At 40.5% G+C, this 27,928-nt stretch overlaps 1 protein-coding gene across 1 annotated transcript; it reads left to right on the forward strand.

Moving 5' to 3' along the window:
- Positions 1-1,412: 1,412 nt before the first annotated feature.
- On the forward strand, positions 1,413-27,860 carry NREP (neuronal regeneration related protein). The gene is made up of 4 exons (XM_054714283.1): positions 1,413-1,447; positions 2,764-2,827; positions 23,207-23,284; positions 27,642-27,860. The coding sequence occupies exons 2-4, from the start codon at positions 2,825-2,827 to the stop codon at positions 27,765-27,767; spliced, it is 207 nt and encodes a 68-aa protein (XP_054570258.1). The 5' UTR covers positions 1,413-1,447; positions 2,764-2,824; the 3' UTR covers positions 27,768-27,860.
- The last annotated feature ends 68 nt before the right edge of the window (positions 27,861-27,928 follow it).

Here is a 27,928-nt window from a genome sequence, read left to right on the forward strand (position 1 = left end):
AGAAGTAAAATGTGGATGTCAAATTTAGAAGACAGTATGATCCTTTATATATTTTTTCTTGGCAAAGCAATTTAATTAGAAAATAATCTTCCTCTTTAACATCCGATACTATAAAATATCCCGTTTTGTTGGCAGTTCATAGCAAAATTTTGAGCTATCACGTTACCATGAAAGAAAGATATTTTAAATAAGGAAGATGACTTTTTTAAAAATCAAAAATGCAAAGCACTTTTTAGAAAAGCAATCTTCAATTTTAAAAAGTACTTTTTCAGTTGGGGCAGGGAATGGAGAACATGCTAAATCGTTCAGGGGAGAAGGAATTACACGGGGAGTGTGTTGTGCTGATCACACCAGTCTCAGCTCTAGCTGTCTGTGCACGAGAGTGCCCAGTGTGTACGCACACGTGTGTGCCCCTGTGCGCCCGAGGGTGCGCGCGCAGCCACCGGGCCCCTGGGCCGGGCCTGGGGGCAGCCGGGCTTCCCCGCGGGCGGGGGCGCGCGCACCGGTGGGACCCACCCGGGGCCGTGCGCAAACGCGTGCGGCCCCGGCGCCGTGTGTCTGGGTGTCACCATCGGCACCATTTTCTGCTTCGCTCGGGACAGGCTCCTGAAGGGAAGGCGGCTGCCGCCGTCGCCGTCCCCTTTCCCTCAGATGCCCTCTGCCGCAGGTTTATTATTACAGGACCGGCCGCGCCGCCCCCCCGCGGCCCTGGCAGCTCGCCGGGCTGTGCAGCGCCCTGGCCGCCTTCTCGCTTGGCGCGCCCCCAAACCGCCGCCTCCACCTCCTTATTTGTCTGAAAAGCCACCGCACGTCGAGGCGGAGAAGCCCGCCGGGGGCGGGGGAGGCCGGGCCGGGTGTGTGCGCCCGTGCTCGGGGGCGGGGCGGGGCGGCGCGCCCGGCGGCGGGCCCCTTTGTCCCCGGGGCCGGCCGGGCGCGCGGGGGCCCGGGGTGCGGGGGCGCGGGGTGCGCGCACGTTGGCCGCCCGCCGACGGGGCCCCGAGCTGCCGATTCCTGCCGAGTAAGCAGTCTGGCTGCGCCGCGGCAGCACAGTGGCTGCGAGGCTGGGGCGCTGGCGCCGCGCCAGCCCCATCAGAATTAGCTCATTGTTCACTAGCACACTAGCAGCGGAGACGGGGAGAGAGAGAGAGAGAGAGACTCTTAGAGAGAGGCGCACACTCTTGAAGACAGAGCACGAGGCAGGGAGACCTTCCCCTCCTTCTTTTTCCAGGGCTGCACTTCTTGGAAGTGAAGCCGGTTTGGGTTTTGTTTCCCCTTCCCCCTCCCCCTCCCTCCTTTTCCTCCACCCCTTCCCCTCCCTTCTCCCTCCCCTCCCCTCCCCTCATTTCCCCTCCCCCCAGCTGTCTTTCTAGCATGATGCCCTTTTTCATCCACATTTGTGTTTCAGGTGTAGAGAGGAGAGAGTGCACGGGGAGCGGGGCTTTTGTCTGTAAGTATATGCCATTCCCAGCGCCGGCCGGGAGCGCTGCTTTCTCTTTTGTGTCGATTTCTTGCCTTGACTCTTAGCCGGACCCTTCAACCCTGCAGAGTTCATGCTCCTTCCCTCTAAATTTTAGAGCTGAAGCATGTACCTTGGAGAAATTCTGGTATTTTGGACCTGCTGCATTAAGGCTGGAATTTAAATTGGGCTTAAAAAAAAGAAGAAGAAAAAGCACAAGAGGGAGAATTCTTTGGGGAAGGGGCGGGCTTTGTTTGTTTTAATTTTTTAATCTTTTGCTTGTTGGTGTGGTTAATTTTTGTTCTTCTTGCTCAGAAAGCATTGTTGGGAACTGTTTTGTTTCTTTGCATTGAATGCACTTTGCGGCATGCACCCCCGCCCCCTTTTATTACATGAATTTGTGTCCTTCCATCTTTACACTTTATTACTCTTTCAACCCTGCTGTTGCCGCCAAGGGTCTTTGGAGGCATTCAATCTTCCAGCACCTTTTTCCTGCATTTTCTTTTAAAGCAGTTGAACTTTGGGGGAAGAAGGGGTGGCTTAAGAATAGATGACTGCTTTTTGGTTGATAATGATAATAATCTGATTTGCATTTATATGTAGGTATGATAACATAAGAAAACTCTAAGAGCTTATGATATACCCTTTTGGAGAACTTTTAGTGTCTCCATTCATCTTAATTTTTGTCCTAACTTATGTTAACAAAAGAATTGTATTGTGATGACCTAAAGGTTGAGAGGAAAATCACTGCAGTATGTGCATTAATGTTGATTTGTTTAGGGAGAAGGGCATGAGGTGTCTATTCCTGACTTTCTTCCCCAATGTAGTTTTTTTTCTCCCCCCCTAAACACGGAAGGTTATGTAATGCAGTGCCATTTCCAAAAATATCCACTCTGAGGCATTACACTACACGGTGGAGAGCTAATTCCTATTCTGCTGTCTTGATTGCAAATATACCGCCAGTAGTATGTCTGGGAACAAAGAGCAGCCAGAAAACAATCTATTTTTAATCACTTGGTTCTACTTTTAAGTTGCTAAACCTTTTGAACTGCAATTTAAAAATGAACCAAACACTAAGAATAGCCCAGGGTTCTGCAAAGCCAGGTACCAGGGATTCCTTTGTCCCCTCTTTCAGCCTATAGCCAGCTGGGAAAGCTCTCTCAGAAGCCCCGCAGTAACAGCAATTTGCATGTAACTTATCTTAACCACAGAAAGTGGTTATTTGTCTGTGACCTCCAAACAGGCATTCTTCATTTGCTGCCCTGTGGTGAGGCGATGTGTCTACTGTGTTTAAACATATTTTGCAGGTTGGTCTCCCTGGACTGAAGAGAGGGAGGGTGCAAGTCCAAGGCTGCTGTGATTCTCAAAATGGTAAGAACTGGTCATCCAAGGAGCTTCTCAGCCTCATTCCGTCTTTATTCCGTATCAATGTCAGCCACCCACCGTCACCCCGCCTCAACCCTTCATTGTTCCCACCCCATCTGACCTTTACAAGGTTCTGTCTCCAGCGTGTGGGAGCTTTGCAGCGCAGTAATTTATATGAATTGGATGTGGTGAATTAGATCTTTTGATTTTCAGTCATAGAAAACTGAAATTCCTTTTTCAGAAGTGAAGACTTATTTAGCTTGAACACAACAGAAACCGTTCTGTTCTTTAAGAAGAGTGATGTGTTGTGACATGCAAGGAAAGGCTGACAGCAGCAGGGCTCAAACAAAGCAATGGGTCCTATGTTAGAGACAGCCAGAACATACCCAAAAAGTAGGAGTCTGTGTCCAGCTAATCAAATTGCTATAGTATCTGCTGTCCTTACGAGCAATATATATGAAGAACATGGATTTTGTATTAATGCACTCTGTCTACTGCATCTCAAATATAATTAGCATTTTTTTTGTGTGTTGATTTATGAGAGACACATGCTCAGTTTGAGAAGTCAAGCATGTTCTCCCCTAAATGAAAGGGAAACTACTTTTAACAAGTATTATGATCTACATGGAAGGCAGTTGAGTGTTTGATGGCTGATTAAAGAATTAGATGAAATACACATTAAGTATATTTATCTTCTATGAAAAATCTCTTTGGAAAAAAGTTAAATTGAAAAAAAAAAAAGAAATGTCATGAAACTTTTCAGATAAGCACAGCATGTCCTCCTGCAGGTGTTTTACTCTTTAAATCACCCCTTTGCCACTTAGAATGTGTGATTTCCAAATTTAGTTTTAGTTTTTCCTTTTAAAAGAGGGCGGAATTTAATGAATCAAAATTGAATCTGATATACTTGATGTTTTCTTTGAGCACAACCCAAGTATAAGCTTCCAGTGAGAAAAATGAATCAGAAGCAATTAAATGAGTTCAGTTTCAATCCTATTATCAAGTAGGCTCTTTATTTTTTGTGTATGCCTCACCTGTCACTTCAACAGGTGGATTTTGAAAGCACCAAATAAAGTAGTTCTTGCTCGGACTTTGATAATGATCAAATTAAGGGATCTGAGGTAGAGGAACAAAAGGGGTGTGAGCAGATAACTAAACGTTTAAGGTTTTTTTTTGTGCCGATAGTTCCTAACTTCATATTATATTCCTAATTAGCCATTGTCCCAGAGTACCAGGATGGTAATAAAATAAACTGCTGCAAAGTTTTTTTGTTTATTTAATTATCTTTTCCCGGGACTTGCCACATCACCTTATCCCAGAACCTTCCTCTCTGTGTCACCATAGATGGTTGTAATGTGTCAGGTGACCCGTTTGGTTAAACATAAATTCGACCGCTGACCCTGCCAAAACAACCCTATAGATCAAGCTCAAAACATACCATGTTTCTGTAACAGTGAGTGGAGTGAGCTTTGTGGGAAGCAAGCATGTGAGCCAGAGCTGAGAATGAAAGTTGGAATGATTTGAATGCAGAAGAGCAAATTCGAATTTTTATTACATGTTGTTAATTTCTTACAGTTGTCATTTATGTATGGTGGCCGAATGAGAAATCACAGTTTGTTGCTCTTGGAAGGATTTTTGCTCATGGAAAAATTCTTACAACTTTTTGGTGATCCTTTCATCAAGATGTCAGTTCCTTTTGGCACAAGCCATTGCCTGAAATGAAACCACCGACAGTTATTGTCTGTGGGTGATTCCAAGTAACTTTCTAGCAATTCTCTCATCTGGGAGGTCAGAGCTCTTAAAAATCTTTGTACATATTAATGCAAAAAAATGTTCAATTTTGTTTCTAAAAAACTGATATTAGACGTGTTTTGTACCCCTACTTTTTCAGTTTTTGGCAAAATGAAGTTATTCTTTCCTTGATTAAAACTGAAATTACTTTGCTGATCTGTAACTGGCTTACTTAAAGACTTAGCCCACATGCAATAGAAACTACTGCTTGGGAAGCAGATTTAACACCTGGCTACCTCTAGAAAATATAAAACGCCCTTTCTGTTAAACATGTCATTCCATTTGCATAATTTAAAACACTATAGAGGATCTAAAGCCAGCGTATTTACCCCATTTAGTAAAGGGCTTATTCCAAATACAGATTTTTAATCGGCTCATTTCCATAAAAGAACTCCAGAATTCAAGATAGCTAGACATTTTACATACCCCAAAATGATGCTTCACAATAATTTGAAGATTCACTCATGAATCCTAGAGTGAGTGCCTTTTGCATTATCAAAAAAATACAACCACTTTGTTAGCTGTAAGAAGCACCAATCACATTGTATGCTGTGCATGGGACCCTATAAGCACAACTCCAGGGGGTGCCACTTACATAGATTACATTGCACCTGGGATTGTGCAACTCAGGAGTACTGTTTTGTATGGGTTCGTGGTATTTACTTAGGTGTTTTATTTTAAAGTTACCTGCTTTTGATCCATCAGTGAGAAGAAAATACTTCAGAATGCATAGATGGTTTTATTGAATAGTTTGAAAAATGTCAAGGTTAAGTTCTGATTTTCAACATGCCTACCCTCTGTGCAGGAAACTGAGTATGTGTGTGCCATGGACTCATAGTGGCATAAAGCATGGGCTCATTATGTTTTAACAGAGACCTAGGAATTGGAACAATTTAAGTTCTCTTTAAGGCTGTTGCTGAGCTTTTAGAAAAGATGAGTTGACTCCATTGTATGGTTCATAGAGCTCTGCTTTCTGTAGTCTGTGAAGTGGCATTCATGGGTTTATAAGGAGACTCTTTGAATAATCTCTCCACTAACATAAGGTTTTCCTGTTTAAAGAAAAAGACAAAGATTGAGGAGGGATGTGGTTCTATTAGTAGCTTTGCCAGTGGGTTTTAGAATGTAAATTTGCAAGTTGCTCACAGTGATTCTTGATTGTGGGGATGCTGAAGAGTTCCTAGGAGGGTAATTTTATATGGTACTATCTTCTCTTTTACCAGGTCGTTCAGCACACTGTAAGGGGGAGGGAGAATTGGGAATTGTTTGGGGAATTAGGACAGCAGGGATGGTCTATCTGGATTTAACTTCAGTCCAACTTCCTTTTGAGCTACATAGATAATTCAGGCAGGAGAGGGTGTATATTAGCAGAAATCTTTGAATAAACAGCTATTCAAAGTATCATTCTATTTTAACCCAATACAGTTCTTAAAAACTTGTATGTAAGTCAGATCATCATAAATACACTGAAGGAATTCGCTTTATTTTAAATCCTAAGATGAATACTTTTAAAATAGGGAAAATAGACTTCTAAAATATGAATATGAGTAACCTCCAGATTTCTAGTTTAATACATTAAATATTCATCTACATTGGACTGGCTAAAGATTAGTCTTAGAGTGAAATATTGTAACTTCCTTGGTCTTGCACATATTTTACTTAGTGCTGTTTCTGGCTGAAAAGTCTTTTAAGGCCTTATCCTCACAGGGAAAATGAAATAGAGGGTTGAGATAATTATCTGAATAATTATGCTTTTTTAAAAAAGCCCCACTTGATTTTGTCTGATTCATTTTGGTTACTTAAAATCTTGCAGGAGTGATATAGGAGTGGGAAGGATTTGCCTGAATTATTTGAATAATTCCTTTGTTATACAGGAAGAGACTAGAAGAAAGAAATTTTATCAGCAAATCCAATTAGAATATACCAGAGGAAAATGTATTGAATGCACTTGGACTTGTCATCTTGGTTGATCAAGATATATTAAAAGATTCCAATTTTAAACTTCTCCTTTGCTTTGAACTGGAAGGCAGGTTAACCATAAATCTCAGCCCATGTCTGTAGAAATTATGGCTGTTGAAAATATGATTTATTGGGTCTAAATTTATATGAAATGGGTATTCTAGACATATTTTGCACTTAAGGGTAGCTTCAGAAATATCTCAGTGGTTTCAAGAATTGCAGTGATTTTGAAATTGATCTTCTAATGCATGGCAAGTGTTAGCAGCTCTAATGATTTAGGATTTAAGCATTAACAAGGATTTAGGCTTGCAACCAAATTCTAAATGTCAACTCAGTTATTAGTAGCAGTGACTTGGTATTAACCTGGGTATAACATTAGATATACCTCCCTGCATTATTTGTTGTTTGGGTCATATACAGTTCTTCCATTGACCATCTAAATTATAGGCATCAAGAGGGGTTATAAGGTTCATGTATAATGCTTAATAAAGTATTAAATATATGTTAGAAGATCAATACCTATTTGGTCTGTGCATGCTAATATATATTAAGTTGGATATATTTATCGTTAATGACTTAATCATGTTTAGTTTGAGCAAACTAGAAGTCATGTGTATCTCTACCTTCTAAAAATCTAGGAAGTTGATGTGAATTTATTTTAGTTTTCACAACAAGTTATTTTCCATAATTTATTAACAGGAGTGGAAAAAATTGTGGTTAAGCCATAAAAGCACTTGCCAAAAAAGAGTGGCTTGCAATTGCTCACCTTTACCAGCTTTTAATGCCACTCTGAGCAACCTGGTGAGATGCTAGCTCTCTAGGTTTGATCCAGCTCAAAGCTCACAGCAAATTTTCCTGCAGACACAGTATCCCCTCCGGGATCCAGAAGGACCCCAGTACTGGAAATGTAAAGTCCTCATGTACTAGTATTTCCAATATAATCTGATTCTGTGGTGTTTTGAAGATGATACCAAGGACACAAAGATGCCATGTCTGAAAGCACTGACGAGACAAGAAGAGTTGGCAGTAAGGTTATGCATGTGATCCCATGTCAAGTGAACAAGGTGTGTTTTTTGTTTGTTTTTTTCTTTTGAGCATTTTATTTGTGCTTAGTTCTTTGTATTATAGAAAGTGCACCTTTGCTCTGTGCCCTCAGTGGGTTTTCATTTTAGATGTGGAAGGAAGACCAACAGGCATGACAAACTTAACAGTGTAATAGAGTAGAACTAGAAGAGTGCTTGAGGACTGGGGAGTGGAGATTGTAGAGCACTTTTTTTTTTAAGGACATAGAAATTAAGCAAGACCCAGAGATGGCAAATATATGACTTACATGTCACCATTAACTCCGGCTACACCTGTGGCAGACGTTGCTAATCAACCCTGACAGTCATTATTATTATTATTCAGCCTGAATATGATTTCAAAACCTTCAGTATAGCGTACCATTAGCAACCAGCTGGAGTTGGCACAAAATTTGAAACCTAGAAGTGCGCTATTTGCTCCTTGTGAACATGTGCCATGCCTTCTTAAGCTTTCTATTCCTAGAGCTTAGTGCCAGTCCTTAATAAATGTTGAGCAAATGAAGAATTGAGGATATGTGGGTAGATTTAGATAAGAGAGAAGCATATTCCAGAAAAATGGAACCCATTAGAAAGTACGCTTGCGAGAGTGAGCATAAGGCATTTTTACTGCAGTAGGGAATGTCCTTGTCCACTTAGGGTCTATTTGCGATCCAGGACAGAGCTCACATACTAGACCTAGAAGTCAAGGACTTGATGAGGTGAGCCATAGGAAACTGCTGAGCAGGCATCTTAGACATGGCCAGAGGCTCTCACTCAAGGTTCCAGCCTGGGTCAGGTTCTTTGCCTTTTGATTGTGCCCAACAGAAAGGAGCACACACACTCACATACATTTCCAGGTTAAATGTAAACTTACTTTATTACTTGGTTGCGTCTCTCTGCCTTTGGGCCTGGGTGGAGTGGTGGAGAGAAGGAAGGTCCCCAGCAAGAAGGACTTGGGGGGGAAGAAAGGAGCGCACTTAACCTTTTTCTTTTGTGAAAGTGGCAGCACTTCCATTGGCAAATCCCAGCAATGCAGAGTGTCTGCTTGGCCAGGGACGGGGTTGCTGCAGCACCGTGTTTCCCTTCTGGGAGGCTAGCTGGGTGTAGCCACAGGTACCCAGCTGGTTCTCTCCCTCCACTTCTTCCGGAGTAGCCTGACATACTTATTCAAGATTCAAGCCAGCACTTACACCATCATAATAAAATTGTTTACAATTTGAGGCCTACAGGCTGTTAGTAATTTAGTCAGTAGTCTGGTGAACATCTAAAGGGAATCCCATCCCATGATATGCAAAATTTGGGGAAAGCCAAGAACAAGAAGGATTTTTTTTTTTTTTTTGAAATTTCTGGATAGACCGCAGACTCCTACCTTAGAATGCATCAGCTACAAGATTTTCAACATGAAATGATTTTGCTCGCTCTTTTAGCCCCTTCAGATGAGGTTGACTTATCACTGAGTCTCTCAATAAAAGTGACGTAGATAAGCATTGCTCCTTGAATTCTTTCTGCCTACTCCCACTTCATCCTTTCAAACAATTTTTTTTCCCCAACTGCTGTGTTTAGACCTCCAGAAATTTAATTTTTTTTTTTTTTTTTTTTTTTTTTTTTTGGCTGGGTAACCATGCCAGGAACTATGTGAACTAATACTGTATTTCTAGCCAGGATGGAATATATTTTCTTAGAGGAAGCAAGCCACTTGTTATTCTAATATGCCCCAGGAGTCCCGCCTCTGTGCCTCTGCTTACTCAGTCCTAGAAAGAATGCTCCTCTTGACAAAATAAAGCTATTCTTCCAGACCGAATTTAAATGACAACTCCTTTATGAAACTCACCCCAGTACATCCGACGGGAATCATCTCATGCTCCTCCGTATACTCATTACACTTCCAACATTCTACCTATAGCTGCAGCTTTTTTCCACCTTCCAAGATTGGAAACTTGAAATCAGAAAATTGACCCCTAGTAGTTGAGCATTCTCTCTTTGGTAGCAGTTGAGGCTGTGATGCCTCATTCTTTTCCTTTGCTTCTACCAGCAGGATGGTGAATTTAGGTGTGGCAAAGTGTCATCATTGAGAGGGAAAGCTAGTGTGAAGTTGATTGGCCTCTTCTTTCTGCAAAGTGGTAGGAAACCCTAGCTTTCATTGGCATGGTCTAATAGGACCCTGGAACAGATTCCGTACCGGTGAACCAGTCTCAGCTGCTCCAGTACCTATCCAGGATCCCACACATCCTTAGTGGTCAGTAAACGTCTGTGGAATAACTGTATGAGTTCCTGGTCATAGATACACGGAGATCTGCGTGGAGCAGAACCAGGTGGCTCACCATGAGATTTATAACTGGTAACTGTCCAACACATTGCAGAGTTGAGACAATTCAGATTATGAAATATATAGATACACACAGATTTTGCATTTGCTACTAAAAAATCCCTCTCACTGAACACTTCAGAAGGCTCAGTGTTATGGCGGTAATGGTGGGTGGGTGGGTGGGAGGGGAACTAAGTGAAATCTAAATACACTACAAAAACAATTTCTAAATTCAGTGCTCCCTTCTTTAACAACTTCCTTAGATAGAAGATGTCCTGAGAGAGTCCACACACTTAGCTTGGTCTGGTGTGCTGAAAGAGGAATCTCGTTTTAGAGTAGATTCACACATCCAAAAACCTTGGCTGTGGAGCGCCATTATGCACGAGGTTATTAATGGTGTTTTCCCAGCAGTTCCGCAGTTTGTCTCTCAGTAATCTGATTGAGGTATTCATGACAGTAGAGCAAAATCTACTCCAGTTTCACAAGGTAATGAAATCTTCATAAATAAAATTATTGCCTGTTATTACCTTAGAATGGTTTTCAATCTAAGCTTTTTGCCTTAAAAGCATTATGATTATCTAGCTGGAGATGGTTTTAAACCCTTGATGTTAGACTGTTTTTTCAGTGTTCATCCTTACTTTCATAGACTAAAATACAAATATAACTCATGGTTAGAAAGGAGAAGGAGATACATAAGAGAATGTCGCCAATAAAAGGAAGGTCTGTTTGCCCCTTTTAAACTGAAATGGGGAACCAGAGCTATTGATTGGAAAGGAAGGAGAACAGCTGAACAGCCATTGCCAGTAAAAACAAACAAACAAACAAACAAAAACGAGCCAGAGACTCATACCATTTAATAAGTAATTAAAACAAGGGGGAGATTCATAATGTGCACGGAAGCTTTGGCATGGTTGCCCAGTTCTAGCTCTTCTCCCTTCTCCGCTTTAGCCCTTACTCAGATCACCATCACACACCACTGTCCTTTGATGACTGGGGCAGGTAACAACCTTCCTGTCTGAATTGTGTTTGATACCATTCCAGCAGGGAAAAGTACTGCAGTCCAGTGGCTGAACAAGGAGAAATTGACACAAATTGAGCTTAAAATGGGTCTAGACATTTTGAGGGCATATTCATTGGATGAAGTCAGTGTCAGACACAGAACCTATTCTTGGACCGGAAAGAGTAGAAATTAGGAGAAGATATTGCATCTTTGGCAGTCAACATTCAGAACTGTCAAGGAAGGTCTATCTATAGTCAGTAGTTAGACGGATAAAAATATATGGAGTAAGATGCTTATAAACATGAGCCCAAGTAAGGGATTATTACTAAGTATCGCATTTTTTGGTGTACAAGATGCTATTTTTTTTTCTAAAATAGTTAGACTGAAAATCGAGGGGCTTCTTATACACGGAAGTCAGCTGAGGAGAGAGCCATGCCGATGCATAGCTGCCCATACCTTGTCAAGCAGGCTTCCTCCTTACTGTTACTGATGTCAGCTGATGCCTTAATTGGAGGTGGAGGTAGAGTGTGCACAGATGCAACCGGGACAGGAGTGTTCTGAGCCCATAAAGATGTCAAAAAATAAAAAGATAAATACCGGTAAGCAATTGTCTTACTCTGCAAAATTCAAACTGAATGTAATCAGCTATGCAAAAGAGCATGGAAATAGAGCTGCAGAGAGACAATTTGGACCTCCTCCTACTGAGTGTATGATCAGACAGTGGAGAAAACAGGAAGAACAACTCCTTAAGATGCCAAAAAAGAAGAAGACCTTAAGAGGAAAACCAGCAAAATGTTTAAAATATTGATTTCTTAATTTTGGGTTGGAAAAGTGGGGGCGTCTTATACATGGAAAAATATGGCACTTTTCCAAGACATACTGTTTCTTTCCCTTCACAGTGTCATGGTAGAGAAAGTTACCCTGAACGCTATTGGGGCCATGACCTCAAAGTCTGTTCTTTGCACATTTGCCAGGCAGTTGCTGAATCTCAGAGTATGTGTGTGTGTGCGTGCGTGTGCATGTGGTAGCACATGGTTGAACACTTAGTCTAGTGCCTGCTGCATTTTAGGGATATAACACCGGCTGGAAGAATAAATACTGTGCAGGAAATGGTCCCACTATTTGAAACGGGCAGTATCAGGGACTACAGTTGTATGGGTAAGAGATTTAGAATTTGAAAAGATGAATTAACTAGCTTACTACTTTCCCCAATAGATGTCCCTGGATTTGGTGCCTTAGTTCTAAAAAGTTTCTTTTTTTTTTTTAATGTGTTTTCTTTGCTACTTTAGTACTTCTAGCTCAAACTAATGGGACATATTCTTTAATAAGATGTTCATTCTATAGGATTGAAAACTACCTACCAAATATTCAATATGTTGCAGAAAGTAAGTACTTAGTAAATATTTATTGCTTCATTTATTGGACAAATGAGATTTTATACCCAGCCAATTCAGTTAATACAGCATCAGAAATTCTGCCCACATCGTCTCTGGTCCCTTCTCCATAATTTTGATCTTTAATTACCAAGATTTGACTGTTTCCGACGTCTGGATGATCTGAACCATAACTGAGTCTCCATTTCATGCTGCCCTGTGGAGCCTTGGGTCTAATGATACATCATGAAATGACCCTGGCCTTGGATATTTTGCTCACTTCTCGATAATAGAATCTTAAATTGTTCTGATCTTGTTACCAAGGTCTGGGAGCCAAGTCTCCGCATCTTTTCATTTCATCTTCATTAAGCCTATCCCTTTTTTAATGAGGACTGCCTTTTAAACTTTAATTTTATTATATGAAGCTCAACTGTCTATACTGTCATAATCAATTCAATCAGAAATTCAATTAAATTTGTTAATTGGCATCAGAGAAATAATTCACCGGATCATGTGAATTTTTACTAAATTGATCAGGTGTTGTGATGTTGTTTGTACCAAGCCAGAGGAACACCACAATTTAGAACTATCTGTGTTTCTACCGCATTGATTAAAAGTTTCCAAATGGAGTCAGGTTAAATTTGTTTTTCATTCCAAGTCACCATTCTTAGTAGTTTACACGCTGCCTCTCTGGTCTAATAAGTTCTTCCTCTTCAACTTGGAGCACTTTATATTTTCATGTAGTGTATAGTTTGTATATCTGCAGATCATTGATAAAGATAAGATTTTAATGTCCTCTAACTAAGCAGTTTGTTTTTTAATTGGCTAAAAATTTGAAAAGCAAACATACAGCCAACATGATTTCAGATGCATCTGATGAAAGAAAGATATTCTGAATTAGATTGTCCATTGCTAGGCCATCTGAGAGGTTGTTTGAGAATTCATTTGGGGGTCATATTAAAACAATTTGGTTTCTTAGCAAATGCCCTTTATAATTAGCTGCAATGATTACCAGATATAAATATTGTGCTACAAACCCTCTGTGTCCTCAAACAGTGCTATATTTTTAATGTAAGTTATTTTTGAAGGACAGCTATTTATCAGAAACACAGGTAGTAGAGCAACATATGTTCTTGAGAAAATTACTCTTGACAATAGATGTCAGAAATCCACCTAAATTCCATCACAAGGGCACTAAGTGGAGACACTCAACACCTACTTGGGGGATTGGAAACAGGCCCCAGCACGAGGGGGCCTGTGGCATCACTCCGGGTGGCTTTGGGGAAATGGCAGAGAAGATGGGTATTGAGGGACTGCATTCTGTGAGAGGAGAGGCCGTGTTCACAGCCTGTCTTCCCATTTCTTGGTTTTGTGACCTTGGGCAGGCTCATCTGTAGAACGGTGAGGATAATAGTGATCGCTTACCCAGATCCACTTGCTCATGTGCCTGGCCCTGTTGCTAGCATTTTATATATATTGATGCATTTCATCCTTGAAACAGCACTGTGAGGATTAAATGAGTGCACCTGGAAAACATGCCTAAAATTTAGAAATAAACAAAAAAAAATTATGATGAACTCAATATTCATTTCCACAGAAAACTGTGGCTCCCAAATTTACATACTCTGCCTATATAGGTTTGAACAAGTTCCGTGTATCGTTCATAGTTCTCTTCCTTTGGAGAAATATAGTTTTGATGATTGGTTTACGATGGAAGAGAGACTAAAAGATGAGGTAGAATTATTCTGTTGGAGAATGCAGTCAGGACTTGGAATGAAGGTGTGAGTTTCCATTTCTCTCTTTTTTCATGTCAGAGGATGTGAGTCCCTTTCCAGGGAACTTAGCCCCACAATTTGGCATGCCTTTTGTAGTAATCTTCAAAACTCTTGAGATATTTGTTTCTTCCATGACTTCCAGCCCTGAAACATCTTACTGATATGGGTTGGTGGCCACCATTTAGGTCTTCTCTGCTTCCCATGGTACTGGCTGGCTGAGCCCTTATTGGAGCGAAAGAACCCTTCCACTGAATCGGACTATGCTCCACCCAGTGGGGTTGAAAATCCAGATGGTGTACAGGGGTACATCCATCCTAATCTTATTCTGTTCCTCTTGTACTTTTAGTTTTTGCCAGTTTTCTTGGAGAATAGGTTATTGGAAGCCTTCTAGTGGCCACTTTGTGACCTGAGTACTTGGAGCATGGGGGTACAGATCTCGAAATATTTTCCCTTCTTTTAAAGGCAAACTTCTCAGGAAATAACCAAGACTCTGATTTAAACCCATTTCGAATACACCCTTCCACAATGACCACTTTTCGTCGGAATTCGGTTATCTGTTGGGATTCTGCTTGTTGCTGCAGAGAGATGAGTCTCTAGGTGACCAGGACAGTGCGAGAGAAGCACTGGACTGTGGAGCAACTCCTGATGAATGCGGAGGGGTCGCAGCTGCCAGCGGAGAGGGAGCGCTGAGCTGATGGAAGGAGTGAGTCGTTTCCTTTGAAACACGCACTTTGGGAGGAAGTGCACACTTTCTGGAAAGCTCAGTCTTGCACATGTCTGCAAGAGGAATGTTTTGAAATGTCCACAAACTTATCAAAACCAACTGTCTGTCTCATCATTCACTCAGATCAAGAAAAATCCCAAATCTGTATGTCTATACATATCTCGCTAGCCTTTGATTGAGGACTGTAACAAAAGAAATCTGATTTTTGAAGACATATTTTTCCATGTTGTTAGGAAAATTTTTTATAAGGTTTTAATGGTTAGCACAGTCATTTTAGGACAAGAGGAAAGAAAACGTAGTATTCTTGGTGAGTAGAAATTAGACTTCTTACAACTATTTATTTGTAGGTGAAACCCAGCGTACCTAAAATTATTCAAACCAGCTAATAAAAGCAAGTCTAGATGTTTCATATTAACCTTGGAATGTGCTTGGAAAAAGTCCTGCTATCTCCAGATATCTAGTATTGGAAAGCATATCAACAGCATTATTCTCATTTGTGGCAAAGAATATACAGTTCAAAAATTAAAAGTGCAGTTTGTTGTATGAGGGCACAATATAGAGTTTTTCTTCCTTTCCTCCTTTTATCTTAAAGGTAGGGAAAACATTACAAAATGTAGTGTTTTTAAATTCTTGATTACAAATGAAAACCAATTTATATAAGGGAGTGAGGTGGTCCAGACTTAGAACTCAGATGTGTTAAGTAAATATTTACTCTGGTTTCACTCCAGGGAGGTAGAAGATTTTATTAACATATTTGGTGAGGTCATGAAGGCAGGAAAAGCTTATGCTCTGCTTAAATGTTTGAGGGGCCTTTTTTTCTTTATTTCCCTGCTAGTTAACAAAGGCCAGTATTTTTTTTTTTTCCGCTGAAAAGAGCAACTATCTTGTTTCGTGGCCTTTACTTTTTATTGTTCATTCACAAACTGCTTAATCTCAAACCAGGGCTTTAAAAAGTTGCTGTATTTTTTTCCTCTTTGTTTAAAAAATCTCTTCTTAGATATCCCTTATGAGATTGGCTTCCAAGCCTTACTCTTGTACTTTTGCTTCTGGTTCGCTTTGGGCTGTTATCAGCTCTTTGTGCTTTGTTTTGTCTTCATCACTGAAAAGAAAAAGTCACCATTTAAAAGTCCAGATTTGAAGTGTGAACTTGATTCCTGGAGTCCAGTCCACAGTTTGGCTCTGTTACTGTACCCGGCTGACCTCCAGCCCAGGGGAGGGAGTCTTGGCAGAAATCTGAGAATTCCTCGATCAGTAACTCCCTTTTTTGGATTTATGGAGTCTTTAGGTGGATTGCTTTGTGCTCAGCATGTTCCTCTTGGAAAGGAATGTGGCTGGGATGAGAGAAGAAGTTTGCTCAACACAGATGCTTGCTGCTAACCTGTTCACCATGCTCGAATTACCCGGCGGCTGCTGCACCCTGCCCTGACCCACACACCACCAAAGCCCCCAAAACTCGCCCAACGAGCTGTTTTAAATAGTGGTGAAAAAGCAAAGTTAGGTAATGTTGTTAACCTTCTGTGGCTTGCTCCAGACTTGATTCATTGCTTTTCTTGAAAGTCTTTGCTATTATTCTTAGAAATCAAATTTTAAAAGACTCAGCAGCCAAACAAGCCGAGTATTGCATTGTGGAACAGAGTGACTCTGAAAGCGCTTTGTGCTGACAATTAATTTCACATGTAAACACTTTCGTTTTGTTGCCAGGAGATTTCCTTTTCCTTTCTCTGCCTCGTTGAAATTTAGAAATAAAATCCTACAGCTGTCTGGTTCCCACAAATTCATCAGTGGCCTCTCCACGTGGCCTCACACGAGCAGCGTGAATTTAGAGGACTCCAGTATTTAAGTTTACACAGCTTGTTTCAGACACCCACATCTGACACGTAATGTTGGACAGTAACATAACCTGCTGTGCAATATTTTTAAAACTGGGGATATTTTCTGTGCCCATAGTGGACATCTGCACCCAAAGCCAAGCTCATGCCAATGGGCTTAACCAATCTGTGAGCGATCACCATCTTCCTCCGTGAGCTGTGTTGTCTCCCTCCCCCCATGTCTACTGGTTGAGAGCTTGTCAGGCCCTGGAAAAGCAGAGAATGTCAGCGCATGTTGTAATACAGCGCTGCCCTAAAAGGCCTTCCTGTCCCTTCTGGCAAGAAGACATTTATGGCTGAGAACGTTTTGTAATGCTTTCTCTGTAATTACCCATTGTCACCACAGCCAGCTCCTGTGTGTGAGTGTGAGTGTGTGTGTGTGTGTGTGTGTGTGTGTGTGTGTGTGTGTGTGTGTGAGAGAGAGAGAGAGTGAGTGTGTGTGTGTGTGTGTGAGAGAGAGTGTGTGTGTGTGTGTGTGTGTGTGTGTGTGTGTGTGTGTGTGTGTGAGAGAGAGAGTGAGAGTGTGTGTGTGTGTGTGTGCACGCGCACGCCTGTGTGTATTTAAATTAGGTCTCTGCATGTTTCACTTAGTTCCCATACCAGAATGTTTGCCAACATGGGCACCAAGTAACACTTTGACTTTGCTTTCCAGAACGTCCAGAATGGCTCATTGTTCTGCCTGTTTAGCCTTTGTCTTCTGGTTACAATGCATTTCCTCCACTGGGTGCTTCATCTCCAAGCAGCGCGCACAGGGCTAGGCAGGTCTCTAAGTCTGGTCTCCAGAGAGACAGTGCATCATCTTTTGGCCCCTCTCACCGTTGATGCAATGCTGTTCAGAGAAAATGATCCCTGTAACTCATTTACGGTTTCAGTTTACATCCTGCCCTCTCACATGACTAGTAACACCTGGGCGCAGAGTGGCTTTTGAGGGAGATTCCTAAGAGCACCACTTCAAAGAATATTTGCAGAAATGAAGTGTGCGTGTGTGCACGTAATTTCCCCTTGTACTGCAGTATTGGGTTCCACAACCTCTGAGCCAATTAGGCAGAATAGAGCATGTACACATGCAGATATACACCTACACTGTTCAATTGGCAGAGAGATTATGAAATAGACTTCTTTGCTGCTCAAAGAATTAATTATGCAGGTTGGACACCTGCTGTCCTAGTCCGCTTTCCTAATTACCCGGGGTGGGCACCTATCTTTGTTAAGACATAAAAGGGCCATATGTGTGCATTCTTTTGAGCACATAGACCTTCAAGGAGAGAAAATATAATTATGGTCATTAACAATCAAGCCATGCAGCATCTTCTTAGCAGGCTTTGGAGACAGCATGCTAACCAACTAAGTAAGCAACATATATGTGTGTGGTGTATTTAAGCTCTGATTCAAGCTATGAACCTACCCTTGAGGATCCATCTCCTGTAACAGTCTCCCCGAAGGAATAGTGATAAAGACAGTAAGTAGAGGAAAATACAAATTTAGAAATAGGTAATAGGTATCATTCAAATTTTACTTGCAATAGAGAAGTGATAAGACATGTCAATTAGACTGATTCTGTATGTGGACCATGCTATTGGGAAATAAATAAAGTTTTGAAATGAAAAGCTTAAAAGAGATTAAGAAATAATTTAAAGGATAACATATTTTTTAGGACCGTGTAGGAGTACTCTCTGATTTTCTCGACGTTTTATTTTTCTAATTGGGCTACCAAGTCATGATCATTGCCTCCCAATTACCTTATAGTCTTAAAAAATGAAATTATTTTTTATGTTGCATCATCCAGAGAGGAAAACAAGCCTTGAAAGACTTAAAAAGGCAAAAACTGTGGGCATTGTGTTCTCAGCTTGTATGCTGTGACACACAGTGGAAACTTAAGTACTCAACCATCACATACATTTAAGAGAATCAGTAAGAAATAGTACATTTTCACCATTAAACTATATCTAAATATATTGTGGGTTTAATATGTCCAATATACTTGAAAGCAAAAAATTGCTTTACCTAAGAATTGCTCATGAATATTTAAATACATATCTATCATGATTAGTGTATTTAAAATCATGTGGGTCTTTTTTTCATGTCATTTCTGTTGTTTTTAAATGTAGTCATTAGTGACATAAATGTAGCATTGTAGAAAAAGGTGCATTAACTAATATATTTAGTGACAAGCATAAACACTCAACCTTTCCCAGAATTTAAGCAAAACCTTTGCATGTTCTGCAATTTAAAACAACAAAATTTTCCTTCCCCTCTATGTTTTCACAATGTTTTCTTAATTGTGAGTGTATAGCTTGCTTCTCTGATTTCTTCCATAAGAACAGTCTTCTAGGAGCAACGATTTCCAACCCTTTTCATCTCATGGCACACAGAATCTGATTACTAAATTCTGCAGCACACACAAAAAATACATTTTTTGCAGATCTGACAAAAAATAGGTATAATTTTGATTCATTCACACCAGACAGCTATGGTTGTGTTGGCTGTTTTTTTATTTGACAGTGTAAGGGAAAGGAGGTCAGTGCCCCTGACTAAACAGTCAGGTATTGCATGTTTTAAAAATTCTTGCAACACACCGCTTGATGATTGCTGTTCTAGAGGGTTTGGAGGATTTTACTTGAGCAAGAACAAACAGTTGCTTATCTATAGATGGGAGACACTTTGAAAAGGACACTTCTCTTGGGAAAATCAGGGTACACTTTGGCTTACTTATTTAATAAAACAACAGTTTTGAGGTATTCCCGTGTGGATTCCCCAGATGACTTACATTTCTGAGACGCACGCCACCACCATAAAGAGAGAGAGAGTTCAGTGAAGTTAAAGAAAAAAGAAAAAAGTTAGTTTAATTGCTCTTCATGAAAAAATACAAACTTGAATCCGGAAAACTGAATGAATGGAATATAGTTGAAGCCATGTGTCCGCCTTCAGAGCATCAGTTGACTAGTACCAAGAAGAACCAACAGCTTTAGGGTCCAGCAAGAACAGAAGGACTCCAGAAAGATAGATCAACTTATCTTCATGTTTCTGACCCACATGTTATCAGTACTCAGCAGCCTCTATCACAGGGTCCGTGTCAGCTCCTAATATTCAGAGCTAGGTAAAAACACAGGACACAGCAGTCAGTGGAGTCGCAGCCTAAGGAGTCGCTTCCAGATCTGCTCACTGCCACCCACATTTCCTCTGTTGACACTGTGTTTTGCTAAACGTTGGTTGTGTTTGTTTGTTTTTAGTCTATTGATACATGTTCCAACAGCTGGTACGTTTGACATGACCTATACTTTTTTAAAAATTGCACTTAAAGCACTGTATGAGTTTGCTAGGGCTGTCAAAACAAAGCACCACAGACTAGATGGCTAAGCAGAAGTCTATTTTCTCACAATTCTGGAGTCTAGAAGTCTGAGATGAAGGTGTTGGCAGGGTTCATTTCTTCTGAGACTTGTCCTGTGGATAGATGGTCCTTTTCTCCCTGTGTCTTCACATTACCTTCCCTCTGTGTGTGTCTTTGTGTCATTCTCTCCTTTATGAGGACAGTCAAGGGATTAGGCCCCCCATAATGACCTCTTTAGAAACTCTATCTCCAAATATAGTCACATTCTGAAGTACCTGGGGTTATGACTTCCACATTTGAATTTGGGGTTTGGAGGACGCAATTCAGCCCATAGTACATGCTTTTCACATGATCTTTTAGAAGGTCTGTCTCCTCTGCTGGCTATTGAACTAGAAAGCAACAACTATATTCTCTTATTGCAATCCCCAGAATCCAGCAGTGCCCAACCATTGCAGGTGATTCACAAACTCATGGTGAATGCATGCATGACAAAGGTATTTTGAATTATTTGAGAGCAAGGGTAGTAACCATCATAGATCATTCCTCGGAAGTCCTTCATTTTAAAGTTTCCAAACACCACTGGTATAAGAAGGAACAAAGCTGTAATGTAAGGGGTATATATTTCCAGTAATCTACCACCTTTTCCCTAAATCTAAAAAGGAAGTTTAGTGTTTCCTTTAGATACCATGTCCAGGGATATGCTCAGTTCTTAGAGACCAGGCAAGCAATTTTTCAGAAGGTAACAGACCCCTCTATCTCTTTGGGCTTAAGGTTCTGATTCTGAAGGAGACAAAGAATTTAACGCAAGGCCAAAGTGACGCTTATTTTTCCTAAAGGATGCAGATTAATTTATGATTCAAACACTAAAATATGCCTAATTAGAAATGCTCTTGGCAAATCTGTGGCTAAATTAATGTTTCAAAAGAACAAATTTGAGGTAGGTGGGGAGTTTGCTCAGTCACAGGTTTTGCTATCAAATACTGGTGTTCCTGAATTCTTTGGCCAAACAAATCACTGACTTTCTTTTAAAAAAGAAGTTCTTGGGGAAATAAATTGTAAGAATAAGTATAATAATTTCTGAGGCCAACTATTTTTTCCCTACAAATCAGACTTGGGTGGCTTTAGTATTGAGGCTTTGAATCTAGAAGTTAAATGCTAAAGCAGTGTGATCTTGCTAAAGTAGAATATTACAGAAAATCACAAGAACACAGATAAAACATTTACTTGATTTTGCTTTTCATTGCATCCATGTGCCTACTGAATTTTGACATGTATTTTTATCAACATGTTTGGTTTGCAATGAAACTTTATTACTCATTAATATGTGTAATATTTTCAGTGGTACTTAAAGCATGCTTTTAAAAGTAGTAATGTAGAAATGTAATAATTTTTACCAATTTATAATAAGCGAACTGATGGTTGAACCTTAGGTCTTCTAAAATTCAACCCAAACTGGGATTTTGTGTGCTGTGACTTGTTTTAAGCCTTAAAAAACCATGTTTTCTTCCCCCATTCCTGATTAAAGGTCATATGAGGGTGGCTTTCTGTCCCAAACAAGGCAGATGGTAGAATTCTCCCAGAAGGAGCTGGTCAAAGCCTCAAAAGCTGAGCAAGAGGAAGGAGGTTGGGTTTGGGGGAAAACACATGGCCCGGAAAGCAGACCCAGTGCAAAGTCAGAAAATAGGTCCAGTTCTTACAGGATGAGCTCTCAGATATTTAAGACCGAAATGTATGTGGTGGCTGTGGACTGTGTGATTTTTGAAAGAGAGGTGGTAGCAATTTGCATTCTGGGATCATTCAAGAACATCGAGATAGTGGGAAGAACTGAAGTTCAGAATCTGGAAACCAGGTTTGAGTGTAAGTCTTATCCTACATTGACTGTGTGGCTTTGGGCAAGTCGGTGACCTTTTGAGTTTCAATGTTCTCTTCTCTGTAATGATAAGACCTATTCCCAGGCTTATTGTCAGGATTAATTAGTTAATGTATGCAAAATTGCTTTGTGGACTGGGATGTGCCATAAAAGTTACTGGGGTAGATCAAAGTTACTGTTAGACTATCCCAAGGAACTAACACAGCCATCCACTTTCCTACCTCAGACCTCCACACAAATGGATTGACTGGGACATTGAAAACTTCATAGTTAGCCCAGTGATTAGGCTACCACATTTGGTGCTTTCAAAAACAAAAACTGCATGTCAGTCTGTCTGTTAACTTATTAATGCGATGTGATTCTTAATATTATTTATTAGATGTGAGGCTTATTTGTAGCATTTAGAGAATCAGATCTGGAGGAAATCTTATCTAGTTCCCTCCCCTCCCTTCAAGAAGGGCCTATATCAAATGTGAATTAGCTCTGAGTTAGGTTGTTAAATTCTGTTTCTAAATTTCTTAAAGTAGGTTTCACATTTTTTCCTCTGCTAAGTTCTTTCTTACAGCTGACCTAAATCTGTAGTTGTAATTTAAGTCCTAATCCCTGACTCCTGTCTTTACTAGAGACGGAGAACAGCTGGTCAGCAAACTTCTTATGATAATAACCCTTGTATATGTATTTAAAGAAGAGTTACTCAGTACGACTCACTCTCTCCACCTCATCCCACTCCTATCCTCACCCCCAAATTCATCAACTAGTATTCTCTGTATCATTCGTGGGGATGCTGCCCATCTCCCTGCCCCTCTCGCTCAGACACTTTGCTATTTTCAGGCAGCTGGGCAGGGTGTTGTTAGTGGCTACATGGACCTGGGAGAATGCAGGCTGCTTCTTCCGCTCCTCCTCCTAAGAAATGATCAGGATAACCCCTAACAGTGTGTGATGGGTGCATGGCACATTATCTCGTAAACACGGGGCTTTGTAGGGATTCTTATCATAGGTTGTGTTGAAAGTTAGGCCGCCCCAGTGCCTTAGTTTGCTCAGCCAGTCGTGCCACGAAGCTGCCCCTTGGTGTGCTCAAGATTGCAGTGATCGATATCTCTGCTCTGTTGGGCCTAGCCTTGCCAGACATGGAGCTAAAACTCTCCTGAGGGCAGCAAACATGCAGAAGCACACCAACAGCCTGAAAGAGGTGCAGGGCTTCCCCAGCACTTTAAAGTTGCAATGGGGAAGTGAGTGATCCTTGAGAAGGATTGAGCTCATTAAACTGATCACTGGTGGTTTCAAAGTGGATCCTGTTCTTAACCTAAATGTGTGTGCTCTTATGTCTCTGACAGGTTTATTACCCAGAGCTTTCTGTCTGGGTCAGCCAAGAACCATTTCCAAAGAAGGAAATGGAGGGAAGGCTTCCTAAGGTAAGATCCTTAAGCTGCTATTTTGTTAATATTTTAAAATGTAGAAGCAATTAAAAAAATCAGATTTATTCGTTTTTCATTTTAATATCCAATATAGTCAACTATAGTAATTCACTTATCTGATACTATTATGACCTTAGAAATAATGTATCCTAAAAAAAAAATCATATCCGCAATTCCTGTGACTCTTAAATTTCACATTATCTTCCTTTCTTGACAAGCCCAAAGCAAATTTTCATTTAGTAACCATGGAATCAATGTACATTTTACAGAGTTTTAATTTGTTCCATTCCTGGGTAAAGTCAAATATGATGCTCAAACTAAAAGATATCTTAAAAGGATAAGATGATAACAGTTTTGTCTGGTAATAATGCCTGGATGTTTGATAAGATTACCTGGGAAACAAAACAGAAAGCACATTAAAAAACTGTTATATTTCTTTCTTTTAACTTTTAGGCCTAAAATATGTTCTGTAAAATGCTTTCATTGTGCTTACATCTTAGATGTGATAATTCTCTGCCTTTAAAAAAATTGTAAAATGTACATTTTAGATTTTAGCCCCATTTCTGAAAAAAAAAAAAATCCAACACAAACATTTTTTTTAAATTTACCAGTTTTTATTATAGATACCTTTGGATTTTGCCTTTTAGGGTAAATATCACTTAAGCAAGAGGATTGTAACTTTTTACCACTGATCTGCTGAGTTTGCAGCTAATAAAGAAAAATAGAGTTAATTGAAAATAAAAATTAACATTTAAAAGTTTCATATGTATAATTGACCAATGATGAGGGCTACCCAGCTATGACTGATATTTCAATTTTGAAAAACTCTCTTATTTACACTAAATGGTTTCAGCAACTCTCTACCTTTTACTGGCAGCCAGAATTTGAAGAGATTGTGTCAACTGGCAGTTTGCACTGAAAGAAAGCACTTCTAAATCACTTTTAATTTTTCAGGGAATTTCTGAAGGTCAAGGTTTAAATCATTGGCAGGAAAGTAGATGAGCAACATGATTTGGACCCTGTCTGAGCTAGACGTGTGCTGATCTTGTAGAGTTGGAGTGGTAGTGAGCTAAAATACTGGAGCTTCACTTACAACACACCTTTAGCCCGCCACCTCACCACCATATCACCACCATCAGCAGTGTAACTGTAGACATTCTTGATCAGGACGGCTCAGGGCAAAATTCCCCTGAGCAGCTGAAGATGAGACATGATAATGGAAGGAGCGAGAGAGAGTGTAGTCTTTTCTGCCCCACGCAGGCACCCAGAGACCCTCTCTTTGATACTGGTGACAGCACCCAGGAGACAAGACTAGGCAAGTTTCTCAATGAGGCCAATAGTGCCTCCCTTTCCTCTTAGGCCAGTCCAGGCCCCAGGCTTTGCCTACAATGAGGCATGCTTCACGGGTGGCACAGTGGATCCTGCAACTGAGGTCTTCTGTTAATTTTAACTTCTTTCCTCTCTAAATATATGAATAGTATCTTCAGCATAATATATTTATCCTATTTTCAGCAGTTTCCTTCTGGAAAAGCATATCTTTGCATAATCATAAAAAAATAATCTTGACTCACTTCATCCAAATCACATTATTGAGTAACTGGGAGATTCATGTACTGACAGTCATCATGAGAGAAGGCATCCAACCTGAGGTAGGTCAGCGGTAGGGGCATCCAGGAGAGCTGGTCTGTGGGAGCCAGTGGACACGTCATTCCCCTCCTCCAGCCTTCTAAGTTATTCCAGTTCCAATCCTCTAGGGACCACTGTGCTGGACGATGGAAGAAGATATGCTTATTTTCCCCTGAATTTTCATAAGACCTGACATATGGAGAAATAAGACATCATTGTGTCCTCCCTTCAAAGTGCCTCCTTCCCTTTCCATAGAAGCCTACAATTCCTTCAGTGGGGCAGGAAGACTGGACTCTTTCTCTTTTTTAATGAAGGAGAGGAAGTAACGATTGAAATCTAATAAATTCCGGCCTCCAAAGAGAAGATGGGTAGAATTTTATCTCCCCAGAAGCTCCTCTCCCCACAGATATGTCGGGTCATGGCCCCTCAGGCTGCTTCAGTAGCATATGCCCTGCATGGGCTACGCCATTGCCTTGCCATTGTCCCGTTGTACTTGGCCATCTCCCATACAGCAGTTCAGTTAAGGGCAGGTTGGGCAGGGACTGTTTTCGTCTCTCTTTTAATCTTTGTAGGCTTAACATCTAATAGAGTACTCAAGCCATAATGGGCTCTCAGAACATGAATAATAAATGAAAACATGAATGTTTGGGAACCTCACAAGAGAGAAAAATAGTAAAAATTTAGATTCCCATCTGAAATAATCTTCATGTTCTTTTTTTTTTTCCTGGAAATAACCTCTTCCCAAATTGTCGAGATCCCACTCAGCTCTTCATTTCATTTTGTTAAGTATTTTTCATGGAGGTAACAGGTTAGTAAGACTGAGACTTCTATAGAGACAGAATAATGTTCTGTATATTCACTTTTGAACAGAGTAACTCTGAAGTTAGCAATTTGAAGCCCAGTCACATACAGAGGATGGTTGAGTGAAATAATACTTAAGAATTTTTGATCTTCCGTCCTGGCCTCTGACAATAAGGAACCATTGAATTCTTCACTTGTCTAAAACCTAAGTTTGTCATATCTCAAACCAGGAATGCTAACTGGTTGATGGGGGAGGAGGAAAAATACTATTTTAAAGGCACCAGGCCCTAGCCAGTCTAGCTGAGTGGATAGAGTGTCCACCTGCGGACTGAAGGATCCCAGGTTCGATTTCAGTCAAGGGCACATGCCCGGGTTGCGAGCTCGATCCATGGTGGGGAGTGTGCAGGTGGCAGCCAATCAATGATTCTCTCTTATCATTGATGTTTCTATCTCTCCCTCTCCCTTCCTCTCTGAAAGCAATAAAAAACCATTTTTAAAAAATAGGCACCAAGGTTACCAGTGGATTTCTTTTCTTATTTTTTTTTTTTTAAATCTTGGGATTGCATGCCAAAATCTCAAGATTAAAATTATTTTCACAACTCAAAGAAACATTAAAGTACATACTGAGTGGATTTGATATACATCTTTAAAATGTTGTATGCTCTCAATGTCTGAGATTTTTAAACACAAAAATGGGCATACCAGATGTTTAGTATGAAAAATCTATAAGTGAATAAGACTTCTTGAAGTTGAATTATTTGTGACATTTAGTTCACCCAGGGGCTGATGAAAACATTGATTCAGTTTCAAGTTATTAGGAAGTTCCTGATGTCTGAATTCTTCTTACTAAGAAATTGAAAAGGGATTATTTATAGTCACAAAGCAAGATTACCACTTTAATCCAAGTTCTTATATCCAGTCAAATCAGCTTATTTTAGATGTCCTGTTAGAACATGTGACCTGAGCAAAAAAGTGGGGGGAGGAAAGATCTTTTAAACCACAATGGGTCATTTTTTCCAAAGAAAACTCCAGTAATCAATGGTTTGTCTAAAGGAGAAATGTGTCAGATCACTACTTTCATATCTGATCGGGGCATACAGTGTATTTGTGGTAGACAGGACCTCTATTTTATATCATCCAATGGCAAATGGGTTTCACTGTCCTGTCCTGTGCTGTTTGGTTGCTATGGAGAGCTCCTTTCCATTGGTGCTCATTGTGGTTTGATTATCTTAGAAACACAAAAATCTCACTCATTGGGATTGTGATGAGAGACTTAGAATAGCCCCAGTCAGTCCCAACTAACTGACTCTCTCTTGCCTGCTCTTGGTTTCATGCTATCCTCCTCTTTCCTGCAACACCTTCCCCCTGAACTCCATACTGTTTCGTCCCAAACACGCCCACCTCTGGTCCTCATTCTGATTCTGACCAGAAGGCCCACATGGATTGTGCCAGTGCTTAAAGAATAGACCTTACATAAATTACATTTGCACATGCTGTGATATGCTTTTAAATATTTTTATTATATATTAGAAAATAGACGATTGCCCTACTCCACCACAGCCATTGAACTAATTTTTTCAATACCGCTGTGAGCACCTCTCACCCAGCTTCATGTCAGGCCCTACCTGACACTAGAAACTGTCCCTGGAAACCTGACTCTTGGGGAATGCTGCCTCCCACGTGGCTGGGCAAAGCCGTTAGAGAAGCACTTGTTTCTGCTGAAGCCAAGGCGGCTGGTGTTTAATTACTTCATACCCCCGCAGACCTAATATTTACATTCAGGTGAGCTGTGTTTAATGTGTAAACTCTGCAAAACATTGGGAGTTCAAGGATAAAAGGCAAAAATTTCCAAGTGCTTTCAGAAGTATGACTAAGTGTGTCTCTCTTTGTGTGTGTTCCTCTGTGTCTGGGCCCACCTGCTTTTCAGGGAAGACTTCCCGTCCCAAAGGAAGTGAACCGCAAGAAGAACGAAGAGACGGAGGCTGCCTCCCTGACTCCACTTGGCAGCAATGAACTCCACTCCCCAAGCATCAGTTACCTCCACTCTTTTTAATCGTAACACCTCCATTTGTATTACGTATGGTGTATGGGTATTGATGAGGTTATGGTATCATATATGGGATTTTTTTCTGTGTAAATCATCAAGTATAAGAAGAAACTATGGGACTCTGAGCCTTGCTTTAGAGAATTTACAGTGGACAAATAGGTATCATC

Source organism: Eptesicus fuscus, chromosome 4 (genome assembly GCF_027574615.1).
Source record: "Eptesicus fuscus isolate TK198812 chromosome 4, DD_ASM_mEF_20220401, whole genome shotgun sequence".
Classification (NCBI taxonomy): domain Eukaryota; kingdom Metazoa; phylum Chordata; class Mammalia; order Chiroptera; family Vespertilionidae; genus Eptesicus; species Eptesicus fuscus.

Excerpts from the sequence above, each read along its gene's own strand:
- NREP (XM_054714283.1), top strand. Across the intron at positions 23,285-27,641 it reads TGGAGGGAAGGCTTCCTAAG|GGAAGACTTCCCGTCCCAAA; the intron begins GTAAGATCCTTA and ends CCTGCTTTTCAG.